Source organism: Thermobia domestica, chromosome 13 (genome assembly GCF_964235325.1).
Source record: "Thermobia domestica chromosome 13, izTheDome1.hap1.1, whole genome shotgun sequence".
Taxonomy (NCBI): domain Eukaryota; kingdom Metazoa; phylum Arthropoda; class Insecta; order Zygentoma; family Lepismatidae; genus Thermobia; species Thermobia domestica.
This window is the reverse complement of record NC_137466.1, coordinates 155,453,885-155,476,541: the sequence shown is the minus strand read 5'-3', so window position 1 is coordinate 155,476,541 and position 22,657 is coordinate 155,453,885. Positions and strand designations below refer to the sequence as shown.

The following is a 22,657-nucleotide window of genomic DNA, read 5'->3' as shown; positions in this document are numbered from 1 at the left end:
AGAATGAAGACATTAAAATGAGAGGATTGAAGAGACACACGCAAGCTGTTGTTTGCTAAGGAATATTAAAAATTGAAGGTAAGCAATGGGAATAATAACATTTTCGAACTTGAAGCAGTTATACCTAGGTAGAATAGGGGCTTAAGGGGTAAGAACTTAACCCAAGAATTTCGTGTTTTTCAAAGACTGTCCACTACCGGTGATTTTTATTTGTTCCATTCAATATGAAATGTTTCAATTTCGAATGAATTTATTGGGATCATTTTTCCATCAACTACTTATATCGCCAGGATATTTCTTTTCTGAATATATATCGAGTTGTGTGATATTTTTATCCATCTACGTGCATACAAAACATATACACACCTTATACGTATATAGGCCTATATATATGTGTGTATATATGTATACATGTTAGTGTATTTTTAATATGTTAGTAATTTCAACCTTAAATCTAGAATTTTCATCAGAAATTTCATTCATTAACAAATTAAGTAATTACTATAATTTCAAACGTATGCAGTAGCCAAACTTTATTTTGGACTTTAAATACAAACATTAAACACATTCTTCACTTCCATTGATCAATATTAAGAAATTCGCAAAGAAGGCTCCTTCTGAATTTCCTTTAGATTTCACATTTTTTTTTTACCGTAAAAGAATCGAAATTAAATTGCTATTTGTCTGGTCACATACAGAATAAAATTACAGAAGTTTACAATTATTACTGGAAATTAATGCTGTCATCCATTGTGAATATTTTAAAAGAATGTGGTTTCTAATGTATTGGAATTTCATTTCTTATCGGTAGTTTGAAACGTTGTAAATAATCGTAAATTTCCATAACTGTTTTCGAAGTGGATTTGTATGCAACCAATGATAGTTTTGTTAAGTTTAACAGAAACTCCAAAATAAGCCTCTTGAAAACGCTTCTAATTTGTAAAAAGAATAATAATGATTGCTTTTGTCTATTGCAATGGTCTGTGCAAGCAGCTTGATAAAAATTCAGCGTAGCATACAATAAAAGCCGCTCTTCTTCCATGTAAAAAAAAAAAAAAAAAAAAAAAGAGAGAGAGAGAGAGAGAGAAAGAAAAGCTTTCTAAGGTAAGTGTAGTGGGGCCGAATTCTACTTTGCACCAGCGCCGAAATCTCTAGCTACGGCTCTGCATACATATTCCTGACGGTGAAATACTTCTAAGAGTAACATACATATTCCCGACGCTGACATACTTCTAAAAGTGGCACACATATTTCTAACGGTGACATACTTCTAACAGCGACACACATATTCCTAACAGTGACATACACATTCCTGACGGTGACATAGTTCTAACAGTGGCACACATATTCCTGATGGTGACACACATTCACGTAACGATGACACATATACATCTAACAATGATACATATGTCTGACAGTGATATACGTTCCTAAACATGACATTAATACTGCTAACAGTGACACATCTATTTCTAACGGTGATATACGTACTTCTAACAGCGATAAACATACTTCTAACAGGACTTACACACTTTTATCAATGATACACATATTCCTAACAAAGACACACGTTCTCCTGTCAATGACACACATTTTCAAAACATATATTTCTAGCAGTGATGCCTTGTAATGTGCTAATAATGCTGTATGTACTAAGCATAAATTCAAAAGTAGAAAGATTAAATCTGTAACCAAATATAAATTTTTCGCCATTCAGAAGGGAACTTACTTGTGTCTATACAGGACTTGTACATATGCCTAGCTTGATGAACAGGAATTGGTTCCTTTGAATTGTTTTCATCTCCTAAAATATCTGCGGCATATTAAAAAAAAAGACAAACATTATTTTTCATTAAAACAGGATCTTTTTCCCTAAAGTTATTATTATCTTATTTATCTTACTTACATACACCAATTTATTAATTATCTTATTTAAATACATCAACTATAATACATTGTGTATCTATTACTTCTCAATTAAACATAAAAGTGATGTATATTGCAATATACCCACATATAAGTAAACAAAAACATGTACTTCGACACCAACACCAGCATGCAGACGACGGATGCCATCACCACCGATGGAACACGAAGAGATACGAAGAAAACCCCTTCGACCCCTTCCACAGGCTCCGCCACCGAAGACTGGCTATATAAATAGACGCTTCGAGGCAGAAGACTTCAATTGTTAAAAGGTTAATCCCCTATCTATCTCTGAGCCGCAACGGGCACAAGAGATACTCCCTTCTTTCCAAGCTAAAACGGGCATGAGAAACTCCTCTAATCCTACCTCTGTGCTGCAACAAGCAAGAGGTATCCTTTCCTCACCCATCTCCAAACTGCAACGGGCAGGAACTCTTATTCTACCTCTGATCTGCAATGGATAAGAGGTTCCTTTAGACCCAGCTGCAACAGGCAGAGTCATTTCTAACCAGTAAATCTCAAACCTCCGGTCTGCAACGGGCAGGAGGTCCAATTATATAGAACTTTTACAGACAAAGAGATAATTACTTATTCGTAATCTTTTGTATAAACTTTATAACCATCTTTTATAATAAAAGGTGAAGGAAAAGAAAAACATGTTTCGTTACTCTACTGAATATTATTTGGGGCCGCGGTGGCTCAATGGTAGAGCGTTCACCTGTGGTGCATGGGGTCCCGGATTCAAATCCTGCTCTCGCCAAGTGAACTTTGTGGTGGACAAACACTGTGTGCGTGGGTTTCTTCGGGATTCTCCCGTTTCCTCCCACTTTTTTCATTCCACCATTTCATTCATTTCTCATCATCACCGTCTCCTTTAGCCTAGCCGGCATAACCGTGGGACGTAAAACTCAAGATATTTTTCAACTGAATATTACAATATTTACTATTACAAGAAAATAAGTTATTTTCATTACACAATTACCATTGAAAGAGACATATTAATAGGTTTTACTTCTCTCAATGTGTAAACTAACAGATCTTGTTGAACATAATAATAATATAATATTCAATAATAATAATAATAATAATAATAATAATAATAATAATAATAATAATAATAATAATAATAATAATAATAATAATGTCACTAGTTTCTTATGAAATAATTACAGCGCTAATAATATTGATTTTACGTCACGTTTTAAGCTATCATTATTTACTGTTACAATCTCGTTAAGAGTCTTTGTTGTTTCAATATTGTTTGCCCTACACTGTATATCAGCTTGTTACGAAAATAAATTCTTTTTGAGTGCCAAACTGCTAATCAAATTTCAATTTGCACGGAAATTAAAAGTTTCTTGCAATTTCTTTTATAGAAAAACGGACAATTGTTTCTTTTATTATGAATTTGACTGTTTTTTGTGGCACGAAATAATAAGAAGAAGCAATCTCTGTACATTGTAAATAGTATGATAATGAGTAAAATGTAGAGAATAAAGTAATCATAATTACGTTTTCTTTATTTCATGTCGGGGGCAAATAATCTCACTGCTAACGTTTCGATTAAACTTGTAATAAATGAATTATACATATTAATCAATTGTCATTCTATAGATCATCAAGACTGGCAGCTGGCCTTCAATGTGTCCATATAAAGTTTTATTATGTGTTGAATCTGCGGAGAACTTGGAGTACGTAGTCCCAAGAACGGAACCTCAATCTTTAGACGTAGATCACAATAAGTTAACTTCATGCAAACATTCACTTCCTAACTTGAATTGCAGCCAAATGCTACTATATCCAGTCCGTTTCTACATTTTTTAGACTCTGAAACGAAAATTATTTTCGTTCTCCACTTCAATAAAATATAAAAAATAAAAACAAGAGTGAACAGCAAAATAATATTCCGTGAGTAATACTATGAAATAACTAAATGTTCCATTTATGATCACCTTGCCAGAGTGTGTGAAAGAACTCATATGAAAAGAAAGAAGGGCAGAGAAAGGAATGCACTGTTTCAACTCTGTTTTTGCTAGTGATCTAATCTGGAACACTGCATTTCCAAAGCTATTGTGAGTTTAATTTCCAGATACACTAAGTCAGAGTACACATGATCTCTTTGTCGTCAATTCTTGAGCCAGTCAGTCTCCAGTAATATGATTGGTAGTCCGTAGGGATTGGATTGTGTTATTGATAAACTAAAAGGCACCTAAAGGTAAACGGAGTTTTGTATGTTAGGTCGAAAGAAAACCGTTTTGTCATGAAGGAAAGACAATGATATACTGATTTACGTCGCAAAAATAACTCACTTCGATAACATCTAGGTAAATTAATATTACAGATGCAACGCATTGTGTCATTCAATTTTTCGTTTGATCCCATTTCAATGATTCCGTACATCAGACTGTGATGCGATACTGCTTAAAAAGCAAAAGAAAATATTTATATGTCTGGGAAGTACACTTACCTCTAATTTGTCTTTTTAAGCGCCTATTTCCCACTGAGAACCATGAGTGGAAAGAATTGGCTCCATTATCTGGTAGTGGATGTGCTTTTTTCCAGTTTCCGCAGGCGAACTCGTAGAAATTTGTACATGGATCGGCACTTCGGTTTATTGATTCCATAAGATTTGCCGCTGCAAGAAGCAAATATATATATATATATATATATATATATATATATATATATATATATATATATATATATATATATATATATATATATATATATATACCTAAACACATTAGTTTTGTTGGAATTATGATATATCATATAACACTTCTCATAATTTTTTCTTTACATTAAATTGTGTGCACTATCATTAAAAATTCAAAATCTATGGTAAATGCCGTAAATACCTTATTTTGTCTATATTCCCCTTCCTTTGATTTCCCATGAATATCGCACGAGATCAACCGAATTATTCCGATCGGGACTAAATTGAGCAACGTGGTACATCCCGAACTGCTATACAAGAATGGAAAATATGCTAGGCACGCCCTTGGTTCCAGAGTTATAGGTGGTCAAATTATGAGTTACATTTTTTGAAGAAATAATAATACATCAAATTCATCTAATCGGGATCAAACTTCGCATTGTGGTAGATCGTAAACTGCTACAGGAGCGTGTGAAGCATTATGATGAGCAGGATTCTAATTCCTAAGTTACGCACATCAAAGTTCTAAATCAAATCACTGGATATAATAAAACGTAATAAATACTGTTTAAAAAGTTGAGTAGTTGATTTTGAGTTTAACGTCCCTTTCAGCAGCGAGGCTATATGGGACGGGACCTGCCGATTAATGTGAAATCGGAACTACATGATCCCCTGCCGGGATTCGAATCCGGGTCTCCTACGCCAAAAGCGCGTAACTGTTTAAATAGCAATCAAATTCCAGGCTTGGACAGAAAGAAATGAAAATCAATTAAAGAACTACTTTTTATGATTATGCGTATTCCACTTGTAACATTCTTATAAGAAACACATAAATTTGTATTCTCAAACTTTTTTACTATTTTTCTTCTTTTGGTCCTCACACAAGGCTTGTCGAAAAAGTATCCGACTTTCTTTATTTTTGAGAAAAATAGATTGCATAGTTTGGCCAAATTTTCTGTCGTGAAAGGGGGATCCATGGTGTCTTTAGCCTGTAAATGGTGTTACTTTCCTTTGCTTTCTGCTGTTGTGGAAGAATAGTTATGGTGGGTGCGCATCTGTAATCTCGGCGTGGCTAAAATAGTAGACATGGGTGTACGGACAGAACGCGAGAACGAAATCAGAATCGATTCTGTGGATACATCCGACCTCGCCAAGGCCTGACAAAACTCACGACGACCCAGAGAAGATAACCAGGTGCCTCGCAAAATCGAACCAATGTTAATTGTGTTCTTCGTTTGCCGTGGCAATGTGCGTCATGGGTAGGCTACGTAGAGGAAGGATGTACGCGTACAAAGGACTTCTCTTTTGATATTTTCCTTCTTTTGTATTGAAACTCCTTCTCCGAAACGACCAGACCTGTGTACTTCAAAGCCGCGAAGACTGCACCAGAATAATGATTCTATTCGTGTAGCTCATATGACTGTTGTTCGGACTGTTGTTGGTAGGAAAACGACCATTAGGAAGACCTAGGCGCAGATGGGAGGATAATATTAAGATGGATCTCGCAGAGATAGAAATACAAAGTAGAAACTGGATCCAATTAGCTAAGGATAGAAGTCAGTGGAGAGCTTTTGTGAACGCGGCACTGAACCTCCGGGTTCCATAGGCCATAGAGTTAGTTAGTTAGTTCATATGACTGTTGTTTTCAGCACAAGACAATATTTCAATCTTTCGTCGAGCTGCCTAATTTCTGGGTATAGCCTCGCGAGACTTTTGTCTTTTGTCGTGCAGTAACAACAACCCTTCTTGTAATGTTCCTTTTCCATTCTGACGTATGGTTACTTTCAGTCTACGTCTCGGTATTGTCTTGTCTCTTATGGTCACAGAGTCAGGCATCTATTTAACATATTTTCAAACTGTAAGATACAGCAACTGACGTCCGGCGGAGTTTGTGAACTAATGTCTCGAGATTTCAAAAATGTAACGATGATCAATGTCAAATATTAATCTAGATATCGTTCTACCAAGTAGCTTTTCAATGTTTTTATGTGTGGAAACTTTTGGGACACCCTATAGTTCTTAACGTGTAGGTGCATTTCAAACAGCGAAAGGTTTCCTTTTCCCGATTACCCTGCAATTATTTCACATGTTAATAACGTCTATAGTAAAGTTCACCATTTTCTTATAACCGGTAACAATTCCAAGTAGAAAAGTTTCATCATACGCAAGGACACGAACTTAGCTGAAAAGATTTCGTGTTGTGATATCTTGTTGAACTTTTTGATACAGAAAAAAGTTCCTCTTTTCCTGTAAATGTACATTCTTCCAAATTATTCTTCGTAACGTCTGATACGATCAGACTTAATGGCCAAGATAAAGTAAAAATAGGATAAGTACTTCGCACTTTTTGTACTCATTATGCGATAATGATCTTCACCTATATTCCTATACCGGTACTTACTCAAAATAAAACTTATATTGTAAAGCAAAACTGAGTTCTGGGTCATTACTTTTTTCGATATCGTCTTGTATTTTTTAAGCTATTAAACACAAATCTGTAAGCAAAAGTTTCGACAAGAAATTATTATTTTTTTAAAAGAAATACAAATTAAACTCTCATTCCCCTTCTCTCTCTCTCTCTCTCTCTCTCTCTCTCTCTCTCTCTCTCTCTCTCTATATATATATATATATATATATATATATATATATATATATATATATATATATATTTGTACTTTTCTTTCGATACTATAAACGACAGACTATAAAATATGACAAAACTACCATATATTCAGACTATGTAATACATATAGACTTTACTTACTTTTGTATACATACAGATACTTATCAAAATAATGGAAACATTTCAGCAAAATGCAATGTATCTAATTAAAACTAAAATAGTTCAGTATTTTAAATCTTTAATAAACAAAATAAATAAAATTGAAAATTAAAATAATTTATACTTTGATGCTTAAATTAAAGAAATAAAGATAGTAATTAGGAACAAAAAATGAGTTTTCAGTTAAGGAAGTAATAAGTTATAAATAAAAAATATTTTGAGTTTTAAATTGAAAACAAAGGAAATTTGAGACTGAAAATATTAAAAATACCCAATTTACTATTCATAACCACTTCATGTCCAATTTGCTGAGTATCAAGGAACTTTACTTTGGGTTGAGCAAGAATTATATATAATTAATACTTTAGTTATCTATATTAATTATACGTAATGTGGCGTTTAATGTGACATGATCTTTACTTTGATTACATTTCTTCTTTATTTGTTTTGTTTACATTTCTTTCTTTTATCACTTGAACATAAACATACATTAATTTTCTCTTTCAGATTTATTTAGCACTTCCGGAACTTCAGATTAGCAGAAGATACTTCTATTGTTTGAAGGAAATACTGTATAGACACAGTGCAAATTAATGATAGTCCTAATACACACGTCAGAAAGATTTTACGTCACTAATGAATTGAATAGTTCCTCGTTCAGACAAAATTGTGATACATGAAGGTCTGTCCCTAAGTTGTTTTCTAAATCCAAAGAAGCCTACATCTAATGTCGTCTATCGAAAATAAACCAAATTCAAATTTCATGTAGACACCATTGAGCAATGATGCGTAATGTTAAGAAGTAAAACACATGAAATTCTATTGAAAACAAAGCGTTTCGTTCCGTTATGGTCGCAAACGAATATCAGATACGTCAACACCAGATAACTTGCATTCTTTTTATAATGGATCCTTTTTTAAGGCACTCATCATATTTGGTATACTATCCGCCATTACATTGATTTTATAAACTGAATGGCTAGTCAAACTGTCAATAAACATCTTGTTTTAATACATGTGGGACCTTCATTAAATATTTCTCCTGACTTAGTTGTGATTAATGTGCAATACTGCAATTTTACGTGTGTATTGATGCCTATCTCTACAGATTATGAGGAAAATTTTATCTTTTAACTCCTGATCTTTTCTGTTTTACAGAATACTAAACTGAACGAAAGTGAAAAGGTGGATGCAATTAAAGTCGCGAATGGTGATCAAGCTTCTGTATTTGAGAGGCCACACACCAATGGAAATGTTGAAAGAAACTTGTGGAGAGGAAACACCATGATATGCTGTTGTGTCTCAGTTGTGTCGTCGGTTCAAGTGTGGCCAGATTTCCGTAGAGACGGCCCCTTCCAGGGCAATCCCTGTCCCTATTGATGGAGAAACCATTCGGCAAATGGAAGCCACTATCTGAGAAGATCTCTGCATAAACACTCACCAACTAGCTAAAGATGTCAAGGTAAGTGTGGAGTCCGTGGAAAAAATAATCCATGTGCATTTGCACATTTATAATGTGACTACCCAATGGGTTCTGTAGTACCGACTCTCTTCCAAAAGCAAGAACGAGACACCTTGAACGAAGACGAGGCTTGAATTGTGTGTTACACGTATATTGTAGAGGAGTAACCGTGAACGAAATGACCAGAACAGGATATAGGAGCTCCTATGTAATATCACTCCAAATATCATTCTATCGCCACTTTGTGGCTTCATAATTAATTTTTATTCAAAATATTTGGTTATCGATTTGAAAAGCTCTGTCCCCTCACCCATTGTTAGAATTAAATCAAAGAAATGTGGATCTTCTGTGGCCAATTGCAAGTTTTACTATGGGCGAAAGTATTTTTCTATTAGAGTTTCATGTGTATGGTTGAAAGAGAATAAGGTAACATGTGTAGCCAAGAATTTTTGATCAAGACTATACATCGTGTTTGGCATTTCCAGATTCCTTTCAAATATGTTGTTGACGATCGTGAAGAACAAAGCCTGTGAGATGTTCATCGGTAAATTGCATATTACGACAACTTTGAATCCAGTCTACATCGTTACGTGCCCATTTGTAACGTTTTTCTGTTATATCGTGGTATAAGATTTGGACATCACCACAGAAGTCTAGAACCAAGAATAGTATCTTGAAATCTGTTTGTTACAGTTTGGTTAGACACATCTTATGACTGATATTTTTTTTTCAGATAGGAGGACGATGGAATTTCTTCTTCTCAAATCAAGGTTATGGCATTTTAAAATGACGTATACAAGGCAACATTGTTTTATGTACTTATAAGGATTTCATTTCTACATCAACATTCACTTTGATACGCCTTGAAACTTCACTAGTTGCTAGTCCTTTCCATAATAAAGTAGTAATAAATAAGATACAACTAACATTGCGATTCGTAACTTCCAATATTCAAAATAGGAATATAGTGCTTCTTTCTTGATATTACGACTAACTAAAATGTTACTCGCTATATAAATTTGGTTTACTTTCGACAGATGGCGCTTGGTATATGTTTAATTTCATTTAGGACAGAAAAATTCTAACCAAACTTACAGAAGTAATACAATATTTTTATGTGCTTAGTTTACTACAATTAGCGAAGTACAAAATTTATTCTTACATAAAGTAAGAAAAGTATGTAAATAAGTTCTTACCTGAATGAATGCACTCTGTTGTTTCACAGTTATAAGCCTTTAAACTAAGTTTATTAATTTTTCTTGCATTTGAATCAACTGAAAAACAGAAAAATCATTACATTAGAATGTCAGTCATGATTTCCTGGCAAATGGACAGTTAAAATGATTTGACTCATTTAAAAGAGCAGAGCAGGAAACTCTCAATGCAGAGTGTAGAGAATCGTTTACCTGCTAATCACCGGCGCAAATCCCGGGGAGGATGGGGGGGACATGTCCCCTCCAATCTTGGAATTGGGGGACTATCCCCCAATAATCCTATTTGAAATGTGCTTTTGGGGAGAAATGTGATAATTTGTGTCCGATTGTCACACAGGAAAGTGAGATAAAATTGATATGCCCTCAGAATAAGCCCCAAATCTGCCCGCCTCCCAATGTTAAAGACAACTCTGCTTCCCTGATCCTCCACAGCATTGTTTTTCAACTTCAGAAATATTTTGAACATCGCTTAAAAAAGGAAGAAAAGATTATGGGAACGGTCTTACCCAATCTCCCCTCCTCATGTTGAAGACAGATTTGCGCCGTTGCTACTAATTGCTTGCACAATGCTCACATAATACATCAAAGATGAAGAGAACACCTCACAATCTGGATCACAATTCACAAGTAATTCAAGAAACTGTAATAAACTGGTTCCTAATATGAAGCGAATTAAGCTATCATTATACAAGACAATTTCATAATCACAAAAGTGTAACTCAATTTTTTAAAAGTAATTAATGCTCTCTTTCTCTCTCTCTGTTTGGAATATTTTTTTCACAAGCAAAGATGAAATTCAAGGAAAGTACATCTTTTTTCAGTACTCTTTGAAGATGTTCTAATGTAGGTTGGACAGATTTAGAGAATAATAAAACTGTACACTCGGAAAACAGGCATAATGTGACAACTCATCTAGGTATAATCATTGTTATGTTGTTACTCAGGCCAGCGACAAAGAACTCTGTGGCTTTCCAAAATAAATCAGATTTTTATTTACTTAACCTTATCTCAATTCTAATATAGTATATATGATTTACCATTTAACAACTAACATGAATTAAGATTAGGGGGACGAATTATCATCACTTAACTGTCATATTTTTGTGATGATTGAATTACTTGCAGAAAGATTGATCTTTCCTTTACAAAACTATAGAAGTACACAGACGAAAGATATTTAAAACGACACTTTGTAGTTTACTACGTAATTACGAGCAGAAAACAGGACACTTATTATTTTCAAACTGATCTTTTGCTTCCCGTTGGCATTTTTGTCAGGGTATCGACGACATATGTCAGGATATCGATACATCCAGAACATCCATTTAAAACAGTGGTTCTGAATCTGAGAGAGCTCCCTTGGAGTTGTGAAGAGTGACCAAGGGCGATACAAGCTATTGACAGAAATAAACTTTTAAATTATGAATAAAACACCACTTATAATGACTATTTATTATTCAACCTTAGCAAAGATCACAGATCAATATAAAAAGAAACAGTGTAGTCACAGTATATACCACGAGAAGAAGTTTGATTTGTCACATTGTACGTAACGTCTTGGGACGGTTAATTGATTTGCAGAAAACAGCATTTTACTGCTACCATTTTTACTGGGTAGCAATCAACGTTAAAACCGGACTTGGTTGATTTCTGCGCAGAGTTTTGTAATGAAACCATGAACTGAGAATTAAAAAACTAATGACATACGCTAAAGGTACTGTTCAAGAATTTCTCTTCCAGTTGGTGGGGTAATGTAATGAAACCATGAACTGAGAATTTAAAAATTCATTTTTTCATAAAAATTATAATGGCAATTTGGTAGGTGAAGATGGAACTAAGTTTTCTGTAATATTTTAACTTTTGGATACATGCATCACATTATTTTTAAAACTCACAAGGACAGTACTTGTAATCTAGAAATCGTTGGAAGCAGAAGCAAAATAGTTAAGAATCACCTGTAGTCAAATAACATTGCTTGTCAGTAGTAATTAACAATTCGGATAAAATCACGAAAAAGATGAAAGCAAACCTCAGGGAAAATTAAAATTCAAAAATACTTATTTTTACATCATTAGATAACAATAATATTTTGTCAGAAAATGTAATTAGGACTTTCCTAAGATTTTGTAAATTTTTATATTGGCTTTTGGCGAAGTTAAAAGGAAAAATAATTAAAGTAAACAAGGACAATAGTCCATATAAAATGACCAAGTTTACAAGTAAAAAATCATTCTGGATTCTGCATTCTGGGTCCTGTATCCAGAATCGCAATGGAATTGTCTATACGAAATTACAAATACCGCAAGAAAGACCATTGTCCGGTCAAGACCAAGCTAATTATACAATGAGGTAAAGTATGACTACAGAGAACTTTAACTGTCTATTTTGCATGTGACATGAAATTAGGAGGTCTCTGTAAGTGACAGGCAGATTTGAATGTTTAAATATTTAGCTTATTTCCGTTTGTTAAGCATTGAGTAAAATTATAATGATCTGTTATACAATTAATCTGACATACTATGTCTGGTTGTGAATTCAGTACTCTTGGATGCTCACTGTTAAATAATTTATATTGTTACAAAAATATCCACTATACTACCATTGTAAGTCAGTTGTTTCATTAAGAAAATATTGTCATTTTATGACAATAAGAGATTGCAACCATTCGTTTAATTGCACTCTTTTAATTTGATTTAAGAATTTACTGTCCCGTTAGTTTATGTTACTACAATTTATTTTGATTTTTATTTCTTTAATATTTAATTTTTTTGACTTACGGTACATAGCTCCTTAGGCAAACATATGCTATCATGTGACATGCCAAATAGATGTTGTTTTTCTCTGTGTCATAGAAACAATATCGAATTATTTCCAATTTTTTGTAATAATTTTATTATCAGTTTAGCATAGTGTTTGTTTGCTAGTATACATGTTTTCTTATACACAATCGCTCACAGTAGACTTAATTATTTATCTCAAACTACCGCCTGCGTCTCTCGTTTTCGATCGTATAATACTAACATAATTAACCTTGGTACTCTCAACATTTGTTTTTCGTACTAGAAAAATCACTAATCATTCTCAGGTGAATCCTATTCATTTTTCACAACAAGTATATCTTGCTCGAATAATTTGTTCAGTTTCAAACCGTAAACAGTACTGACAAAATTGAGTTGAAACATACTCACTAAACGTGGCGTTTTGGGGAGTCGCGTCACGAGGGTTTGTATTTGAATTTCCTCTTTTGTCACTAAATCCTACTCTTACAATAGACCGAGGTAAAAATATTCCTGGAATTGGGGTATGCAGGAATATTTTACCGCCCTATATTAGTCTTCTTTGTGGGGGGAAGGCTAATATTCAATTCCTATGCTCAGATGATATAGCCAGTATCTACGTTAATTTCATTATTATAGGACTTACCTGAGACATCACAAATCATATCATTATAGGCACAAAACAACACGAGAAATCACTACATCAGCACAAGTTAAATCACTAACAATAACATTTACGCACAGGCAATCGAACTCTCACGAGGACACATCACAGGACACTTTTCACTTTTCAAAAACAAACTTTCTTCCGCTACAATTCTTATCACAACATTCCATCTAATAACGGTTGGAGTGTCATTCTTTCGTTTCTGGGTCATTAACCACAAGTAAACAAACACAGTTGCTGCGAAAACTTCCTTGTTCTTATTATATAATATTTGTCAAAAACAAAATATTTCTCAATAATAATACTAATATAAATGTTATACACATATTTCCACAAAAATTTTCGATATTGTTCAACTTTACCTTACATTGCAATACGACAAAAACACGAAAAGTTAAAAAAAATAATAAATAATAAAAAACTAATGCAATTTCTTTTGTCATTATGCAACTGCAACGAGATGTCATTTCAGGAGGCCAGTTCCTTCTCCAGCAAAATGTAGTCCACCAGCATGGGCACATCCTTCTTCGAGATGGTCCAGTTCCAGATGCTACGTCCAGCCTCTACAAGGGTCATCTTCCAGACATTCCTGTACCAGCATTGGCCTGCCCGCTTCTGTTTCTCCAGCGCCTCTCACTTGCAGATCCAGCCATCTTCCTCCAGAGCCAGAACACCTAATGGTCAACTAGTCCTTGCAGTTATGCCCAGCTTCTACTTCAGCTGTTCCAGAATCACCACCACAAAAGCCAGCATCTCCTCCCGTTCCTGTTTCACCACGGATACATCGTCACTTTCATCATTCAGCAGCGCATTGGCTCCAGTTGTTGTTGAAATGTTCCAGTGCCACAGCTGTCCAATCATCAAAAAGGTCCAGGGTTCGATTCCAGAACTCGGAAAACCAATCACCGCAGCTTTAGCTCGCCTCCAGTCCACACGACGGACACCGAGACGCCAAGCTGTTTTTCATCCGTCATCAAGGGTCCTTGGTTTGGCCAGGCCAAAAGTTAAAATATTACAGAAAACTTAGTTCCATCTTCACCTACCAAATTGCCATTATAATTTTTATGAAAAAATGATTTTTTAAATTCTCAGTTCATGGTTTCATTACATTACCCCACCAACTGGAAGAGAAATTCTTGAACAGTACCTTTAGCGTATGTCATTAGTTTTTAAATTCTCAGTTCGAATAAACATTGAATAAATTGACAAACACTAAACACTGTGAAAAACACTGAGGGGTGAACATAATGTCCACTTGAATGATTGTGGTCTCACTTCAGAACACTGGGAGGTGAAAAACAGGGTCTCCTAATTGTCCTCATCGTGGCCATCGATAAACGAAGAATGTCCCTAGTCACTCCATGTACCGTAAGTCAAAAAATTTAAATTAAAGAAATAAAAAAATCAAAGTAAATTGTTTGAAATCATTAACTAACGGGACAGCTAATTCTTAAATCAAATTAAAAGAGTGCAATTAAACGAATGGTTGCAATCTCTTATTGTCATAAAATGACAATATTTTCTTAATGAAACAACTGACTTACAATGGTAGTATAGTGGATATTTTTGTAACAATATAAATTATTTAACAGTGAGCATCCAAGAGTACTGAATTCACAACCAGACATAGTATGTCAGATTAATTGTATAACAGATCATTATAATTTTACTCAATGCTTAACAAACGGAAATAAGCTAAATATTTAAACATTCAAATCTGCCTGTCACTTACAGAGACCTCCTAATTTCATGTCACATGCAAAATAGACAGTTAAAGTTCTCTGTAGTCATACTTTACCTCATTGTATAATTAGCTTGGTCTTGACCGGACAATGGTCTTTCTTGCGGTATTTGTAATTTCGTATAGACAATTCCATTGCGATTCTGGATACAGGACCCAGAATGCAGAATCCAGAATGATTTTTTACTTGCAAACTTGGTCATTTTATATGGACTATTGTCCTTGTTTACTTTAATTATTTTTCCTTTTAACTTCGCCAAAAGCCAATATAAAAATTTACAAAATCTTAGGAAAGTCCTAATTACATTTTCTGACAAAATATTATTGTTATCTAATGATGTAAAAATAAGTATTTTTGAATTTTAATTTTCCCTGAGGTTTGCTTTCATCTTTTTCGTGATTTTATCCGAATTGTTAATTACTACTGACAAGCAATGTTATTTGACTACAGGTGATTCTTAACTATTTTGCTTCTGCTTCCAACGATTTCTAGATTACAAGTACTGTCCTTGTGAGTTTTAAAAATAATGTGATGCATGTATCCAAAAGTTAAAATATTACAGAAAACTTAGTTCCATCTTCACCTACCAAATTGCCATTATAATTTTTATGAAAAAATGATTTTTTAAATTCTCAGTTCATGGTTTCATTACAGTTTGAATACAGGATTAAGAGAGATGCTACCTATTCTTAAAACACTAAATCAATTTCTAATTATTCTATTCGCTTATATCTTACTGTGTTTGCTCTATGCACATCAACGTTAAAATTTCACCAATTGAAGAGCTTAATTCCAAAGGAGCCTAAATCAAAAAAGCAATTTTTTCAGGAGATGATTTTTGTGTGTGTGTGTGTGTTTCCATCATTCTGTTTCTGTGGAAGAAAAGTAATCTACATAAAAGAAGATTGTAATTGCCTACTTCTCGTAAGATAACGGTGAAGTTATCGTCTATAGCAAGTTTTATAAGTGTTTTAGGCATGAGTCAGAAAATAACTTTAGAGAAAATAACAAGGTGACTAAGGACATTCCGGAAAACAACGCAGTTTTCTTTTGCCTATAATTAATTTGATTTATGGCATGAAACCCTGTTCAATATACGGAGATGCTGAAATGAAATTAAATAGAACTGATATCTCAAAATTGACAAAAATTGATTTAGGCTCTTTTGGAATCCACCTCTTCAATTGCTATTAGAACAAGAATGGAAGACTCACTGTAGAAAACAATGTAATTGCCAAACACAAAAGTTACTGTAACAGTAGAGACAAAAGACAGTAAATTGTGCCCAAGCATTGAAAAAAAAATAAATAGAAAATACTATTGCTTAGAACTACAACGTAGCATGTAGTCAAGTATGAAAATTTAACTAAGGCATAAACGTATTCAAAAAATAAAATAGGTGAAACTATTTCAAGGTGGCACTTACACTGTTTTCTACAGCGAGTCTTCAATTACTGGAGGACAAAATGCATGGGACAACCCCGTTAAATATTAATTTAAGGTTAAACCTTATGTAAATACAGCGTGTACCTGTAATCCCAAAGTCTTGCTAAAAAGATAAAGGACGATTTTTTCGCACTCGAAAATTTCATTTCTAGTTTTTTTTTTTTTTTTTAAATATAACTAGGAATTATATTATGTTGTAGGCGTGATAATAATGGTTGATTCCTGAATACATATCCTGAAAATTTGCTCAATTTCCGAAAGCTAACCCTATCTATTGGATAATTCCACGAGCTCCCTCTTGGGTATATGAATAGCATATTCTCCTTTGGTACGGAAGACCCGAATTCAATACCCGGGGAGATTATGTGGTTCGGATCCCGCTCTAGATTTATGCTTCGTATAGCCTTGCTGCTAAAAATACGCTTAAACTGAAATCAAACGGAAAAACGAAAACGGATAATTCCGCTTCATTGAAGGGTAAAGCTGTTTAATTTGAGAAAGCTCGATTAATCTTGAGAATAGAAGAACGATTATTTCCGTTTAAACGACTAACAGTGATTTTAGACTCATGTGATTTCTGCATTCTATGAGTGAAAACTTTCTCTATAAAAGAAACAACCAAGTGGTATCAGAAAGTTTATAGACTATTTCTGTACCTCGCTAACACATGGCAGGACAAGTCTGCACGCACAGTCGCAAGTACCAATTACCTTCATACGTCAATGCATTAGGAGATATCGTCCTATGTACGTACGTTGCTACATCTGCGATTTTGACAAGAACTGTAAACTGTAAGTAACGACTTCTACTGCAAGAATTTAGGACTTCAGAGAGAGAATATGCGAATGGATCTGTTGTGCACTAAAAATTGAAAGATTCATGACGACAATGCATAATGTCAGTGAACTTCTCTCACACGAGAGTTTCTTTCCAGAAACAATAGTGTATTACCGGTACTTCTACACCTACCTTTACTCGCCGAATTTGGCTCCTATAGACTTCCCGAAAATTAATATCTGACTCAAAGTCGCAATTTTGATAGCATTGTGGATATTCAGTGCGAATCACAGAAGGTATTTGAGACGGTCCCAAAAGAAGACTTCAATTAAATATTCCAGAAATGACAGGGAAATTTTGGAGTACTATGTTTCAAGGGAATTAGTTTGAAGCCCATAAAGTACAAACGTAGGTAAATAAAGCATTTTCTGATAAACAAAATGAGTCCCCAAACTTGTTGATATCCTCTCACATGTTACAACAAGAATATTTAACAGATACAAGTAAAGTTATTGTATAAACACTAATCTTAATACTTACGGAATGCGGAATGTAATGAGAATACTTACGGAAGCAGCTCAAAATGATGATTATGATTAGAAAAAGGAAGCAGACAATTGCGAGTACAAGTATAATTATAAACAGTCTTTTCTCCAACGATGTTCTCTTTCTCAACCTGAAACACAAATAAATTCAGAAAATGAAAGATATAATTTACACATATCACAACTGACCGAAGAAGGATTGCACATTATGGCGAATTGCAGGTATATCCTCTCTGAATTAACATGAGCGAACTCTATTCGGAACGTAAACTAGTAGATGAAAGACAATGCTGTTCGTGCAATGTTATTAGTAATTACGTTTTTGTCCTATAGACTAGTGGAGATAACTAGGAATGATATGAATTGTGTTAAGAATTTGGTATATTATATGGGGTCGTAATTGATACAATTATCATGGTAATTTTTATGAATTCTAACTAGAAGTAAAGTATCAACTTTATATTCCAGAGACGAGTCTTTCATCATTATACTACCTAAATAAGCCTGTAACTAGAAAAGGCATTTAATATGAAGAATATTCTGCATCAGAGTTGGGTATTATATTATATTTTACTGTAAAAACGCATTACTAGATTTCAACTTAAGATTAAACTAGGATTTTAATTTAAGAAAAACCTAAAACCAAATGGAATAGAATTCTTACGTTACAATATTTCTCATGTCCATGTAGATAATTAACTTGGAAATTGGTAGTAGACTTCGTAGATGAAAGAAGTATTTTGCATTTTCTGTCGATAAAATACTGTATGTTTTCGGAGAAGTAGTGATTCAAGTTGACAACTCGTAACATTTATTCTCTGAACTCTAGTTCTTTTTTTTTAATTTACAAAACAAGAGTGAATTCAGTATAAGCCCAGGACCTTGATTGTAAAAAAACATAATTATTGTATTTTTTATAATATTTAACTGACTTGTATATTAAGCAATCAAGTTCTTGCACAGCAGTTGGTTCTTTTAATTTTAATCCAAGGGTCAAGTTTATTAGTTTTAAATATAATATTTATTTTTGATAAGGCTTGCTATGACATTTGAATGGATATTAACTGGATTTGATAGTTGAATATGTTAAGAATTAATGTAACTTAATCTGATATTCGAATGTTAAAACTTCGTTTGACATCCAAGTATCTTAATTTTTTCTCTCATTTGAGTGTGTTGATATTGGTGATTTGATATTGGAATATGTTAAGACTTGATCTAATATTTGAGTGTATTAAGTTGAAGTGATAGATGAATACTAAAAAATAATTTGATATTTGGTTGTGCTAACTTAATCTAATATTAAGACTTGATATAACATATCAATATTTAACTCAATCTGATATTTGAATGTTAAAACTTAGTTTGACATTGGGTGTGTTAATTTGATCTGATATTTGAATGTACAGTATTAACATGATTAGGTAGCGGAATATATTACGAGTTGACACAAATTTCAGCGTGTTAACATTTGAATCAGTTAACACTTGATCACTCATTTCAGTGTGATAGATATTTAGCTGCATTAACTTGATCTAACATTTGAATTGTTTAGAGTTGATCCAACATTAGAGTATATTAATTTGTTTAGATTTATTTTGACTTTGATTCTGATATCTTGATCTAAAATATCGATTGTATAAAGATTTTCTGTTACGTTTGATATGGTTAAGTGAGATTTAGTTGTAAAGTAAAATACATCGTGTTTCATATTCCACGAGAATAATTTTTATTGAAGAAAAATTGAAATTTCTTGAACAAATACATTGAATGGAAAAAGTGAATTCTTATTAATATGTTGTCGTACCGATCTCCCAAGATTATTAGATATAGCGACACACTGTTTACAATACCTAGGTACAATTAACGAAATTTTTCTGTAGAAAGAAAATACTGTTTCTAGTACTATACATCACAAAAGACTATATATACTAGGTCTACCTACCAAAATAACCAATCACACTGAAACTCTTCAAAGTGACATGTGACAATATTCTTTACTCCTGACAACACTGATGCATAAAACGGAGGAAAAGTATTTTAAAGAGGGTCGCAAGTGATATATAGGAAAAATGTTCTTCTATGCTCCTGGCTTCTGTTTTCTTCCCTATTTGACAAATGTTATATAATTTTGCTTGAGGGGCTGCGGTGGCTCAGTGGTAGAGCGTTTACTTCTGGTGTTTGGGGTCCCAGGTTCGATCCCAGACCCGCCAAGTGAACTTTGTGGTGGACAAACACCGTGTGCGTGGGTTTTCTCGGGGTTCTCCCGTTTCCTCCCACTTTCTTCAATCTACCATTTTCATTCATTACTCATCATCACCGTCTCCTTTAGCCTAACCGGCATAATCGTGGGACGTTAAACTCAAAGATTTCATTTCATTTTCATTATTTTGCTTGATGAATCCCTTTCTTTCAACGTTAGAAAATCGACTTAAACTATTGCTTTTGCAAAGCTCTGCTTTCTTTTAAGCCCCAAACGGAAACATGATGGCAGAAAGTTTCGAAAAGTGTTGCTATTTTCACTGCTAGCTTCTCATTTTAGATAGTGTATATTTACAACGAGGGGGGTGCACGTGCACCTTTGTACCACCCTAAACCTGGCCCTATATATATATATATATATATATATATATATATATATATATATATATATATATATATATCATACAATCATACAATGTTTCATGTTATATATATAAATTAAGTAGACATTATATATAAAGGTGTATATATATATATATATATATATATATATATATATATATATATATATATATATATATATATAATGTCTACTTAATTTATATATATAACATGAAACAAATTGTATGATGTTTCTTCAAGGAACAACTATATACAATACTAATAAAAGTTTGCGTGCTTTCATGTTTGGTATCATTATTTCCGGTGCTTTCCTTTACTTATACTATCTGTCTCATGCAATAGCACATACCCATTAGTTTATGCACCCAATCTATTTTTGTTTCTGCCATTGACATTTCCTGGTGTGATCAATATTCTATACCGAGAAACGATAGGTATATTAATTACTTATATTGAATAATATTGTACAAATGCCTTTTTATGTTACATGTAAGATTCTCCACTAAGCTTTCACTAATTTTCTGCATCATCTTCAATAATGCAATGGGAATAAATAAAATCAGAAATTTTGAATGTAAACCGTATAATATTTGCAAAGGAGGTGCAGATGATTTAGCGTTCTTGATCCGCGGCCGGAGACGGGGCTGTCAATCCCGACATGTTTTCCAGGGTATTTCCTCAGTAATATTAAGTAAATGCTGAAATGCTTTAACCCTTTTAAATTCTTGCGTTTTTACAGGAAAACTTTGACTTTTAGTTAAGAACTTATTGTTTAAGTACTATTGATCCAAGCATCATGATTCATACGTCTTCAGAGTGAAACAAGCTCTCAAATGAAACCATGCAAATGTGCATAATGTATGACGAAAGATAAACTTTGCATAAATCGGGAAATTTCTGCCCAAATGATCATTTTTAAAATTTTCTCTCTATGGAAAGAGGAAATGGAATGGATAAGAGGAAACGCTATATGGTTCGTTTTTCAATGTATACGTTGTAAACCTAAAGTGCCGATAAACAACACGAATAAACTTTTTCTCCTTACGTTGTTTCGAAGCAAAGACAAAAATATTGTTACACTACCCCAATACATTTGAATTTGTTTAACAGCCAAGCTTGAAATGACGTACTCAATATATATATATATATATATATATATATATATATATATATATATATATATATATATATATATATATATATATATATATATATATATATATATATATCTTCGTACGCAAAGCGAGGAAAATAGGTTTCTAGGGAATTACGTAATAATCCCTAGAAATTAGATTTAAAAAGAAAAGAAAATCACTTTGAAGAAAACACATAAATTTTAGGAGACGATGTGGTTCAATCCCAAATGAACTTTGTGGTGGACAAACACCGTGTGCATGGGTTTTCTCGGGGTTCTTCCGTTTCCTCCCACTTTCTTCATTCCACCATTTCCTTCATTACTAATCGTCACCGTCTTCTTTACCCTAGCCAGCATAACTGTAGGACGTAAAATTTAAAGATTTCATGTCATTTTTTAGGAGACGATAATTGGTGTTATGTGTGTGCCAAAGAATTTAAATGGATTAATGGGCTTCGTCGATTTGCTACAATTCTTTCACATATTTCATTACTAAAGTAGATTTCGCTCTAATGGGATCACCAATTACTTACCCACTTACTAGTAACAAAATCCACGACCGAACACGACTCTAATAGTAAAATGCACTATATTTTGTTTCAAAGTGTTTCATGGAATGAATAAATGAACAAATAAAGCTATTAAAACAGTTTTAAGTTTCTCGCAGCCCAGAAATCTGTAGTTGAAGTTCATGATACAATTACTGTTAAAAAGAAATTATGTTTTATAATTTTTTAACTGAAGTAAGCTATGAAAATTGTTCCCTACCTAAAAAGAGTTACTAAAGAAAAATATTTTAAATGTTTAAAAGCTGTAACAGACAAAAGCTTTTTTACAGAAAAATTTCAGGTTCTTTAAAGAAATTTATGAAATTCTAGCTTTAAATATTCATATACCTAAAATGTAATTCCATTCCACTTATGT

At 33.3% G+C, this 22,657-nt stretch overlaps 2 protein-coding genes across 2 annotated transcripts in view; one reads left to right on the top strand and one right to left on the bottom strand.

Annotated features, from left to right (window-relative positions):
* Window positions 1–9,140, bottom strand: part of LOC145667827 (uncharacterized) — a 99,158-nt gene extending 90,018 nt beyond the window's left edge. The window contains exons 1-3 of the mRNA XM_081735259.1: window positions 9,137–9,140; window positions 4,394–4,561; window positions 1,730–1,813 (exon numbers count right to left, since the gene is read on the bottom strand). Of these exons, the coding sequence (XP_081591385.1) occupies window positions 1,730–1,813; window positions 4,394–4,561; window positions 9,137–9,140 (256 nt within the window). The remainder of the gene's footprint in view (window positions 1–1,729; window positions 1,814–4,393; window positions 4,562–9,136) is intronic.
* A 2,690-nt stretch (window positions 9,141–11,830) lies between these two features.
* Window positions 11,831–14,575, top strand: LOC145668653 (uncharacterized). The gene is made up of 2 exons (XM_081736711.1): window positions 11,831–12,389; window positions 13,957–14,575. The coding sequence occupies exons 1-2, from the start codon at window positions 12,244–12,246 to the stop codon at window positions 14,171–14,173; spliced, it is 363 nt and encodes a 120-aa protein (XP_081592837.1). The 5' UTR covers window positions 11,831–12,243; the 3' UTR covers window positions 14,174–14,575.
* Window positions 14,576–22,657: the final 8,082 nt, after the last annotated feature.

Bases quoted from the DNA above. Each gene is read 5' to 3' on its own strand.
- LOC145668653 (XM_081736711.1), top strand. From the start codon at position 12,244: ATGACCAAGTTTACAAGTAAAAAATCATTCTGGATTCTGCATTCTGGG. The intron at 12,390-13,956 runs GTAAAGTATGAC...ATGTCATTTCAG, and splicing joins CAAGCTAATTATACAATGAG to GAGGCCAGTTCCTTCTCCAG.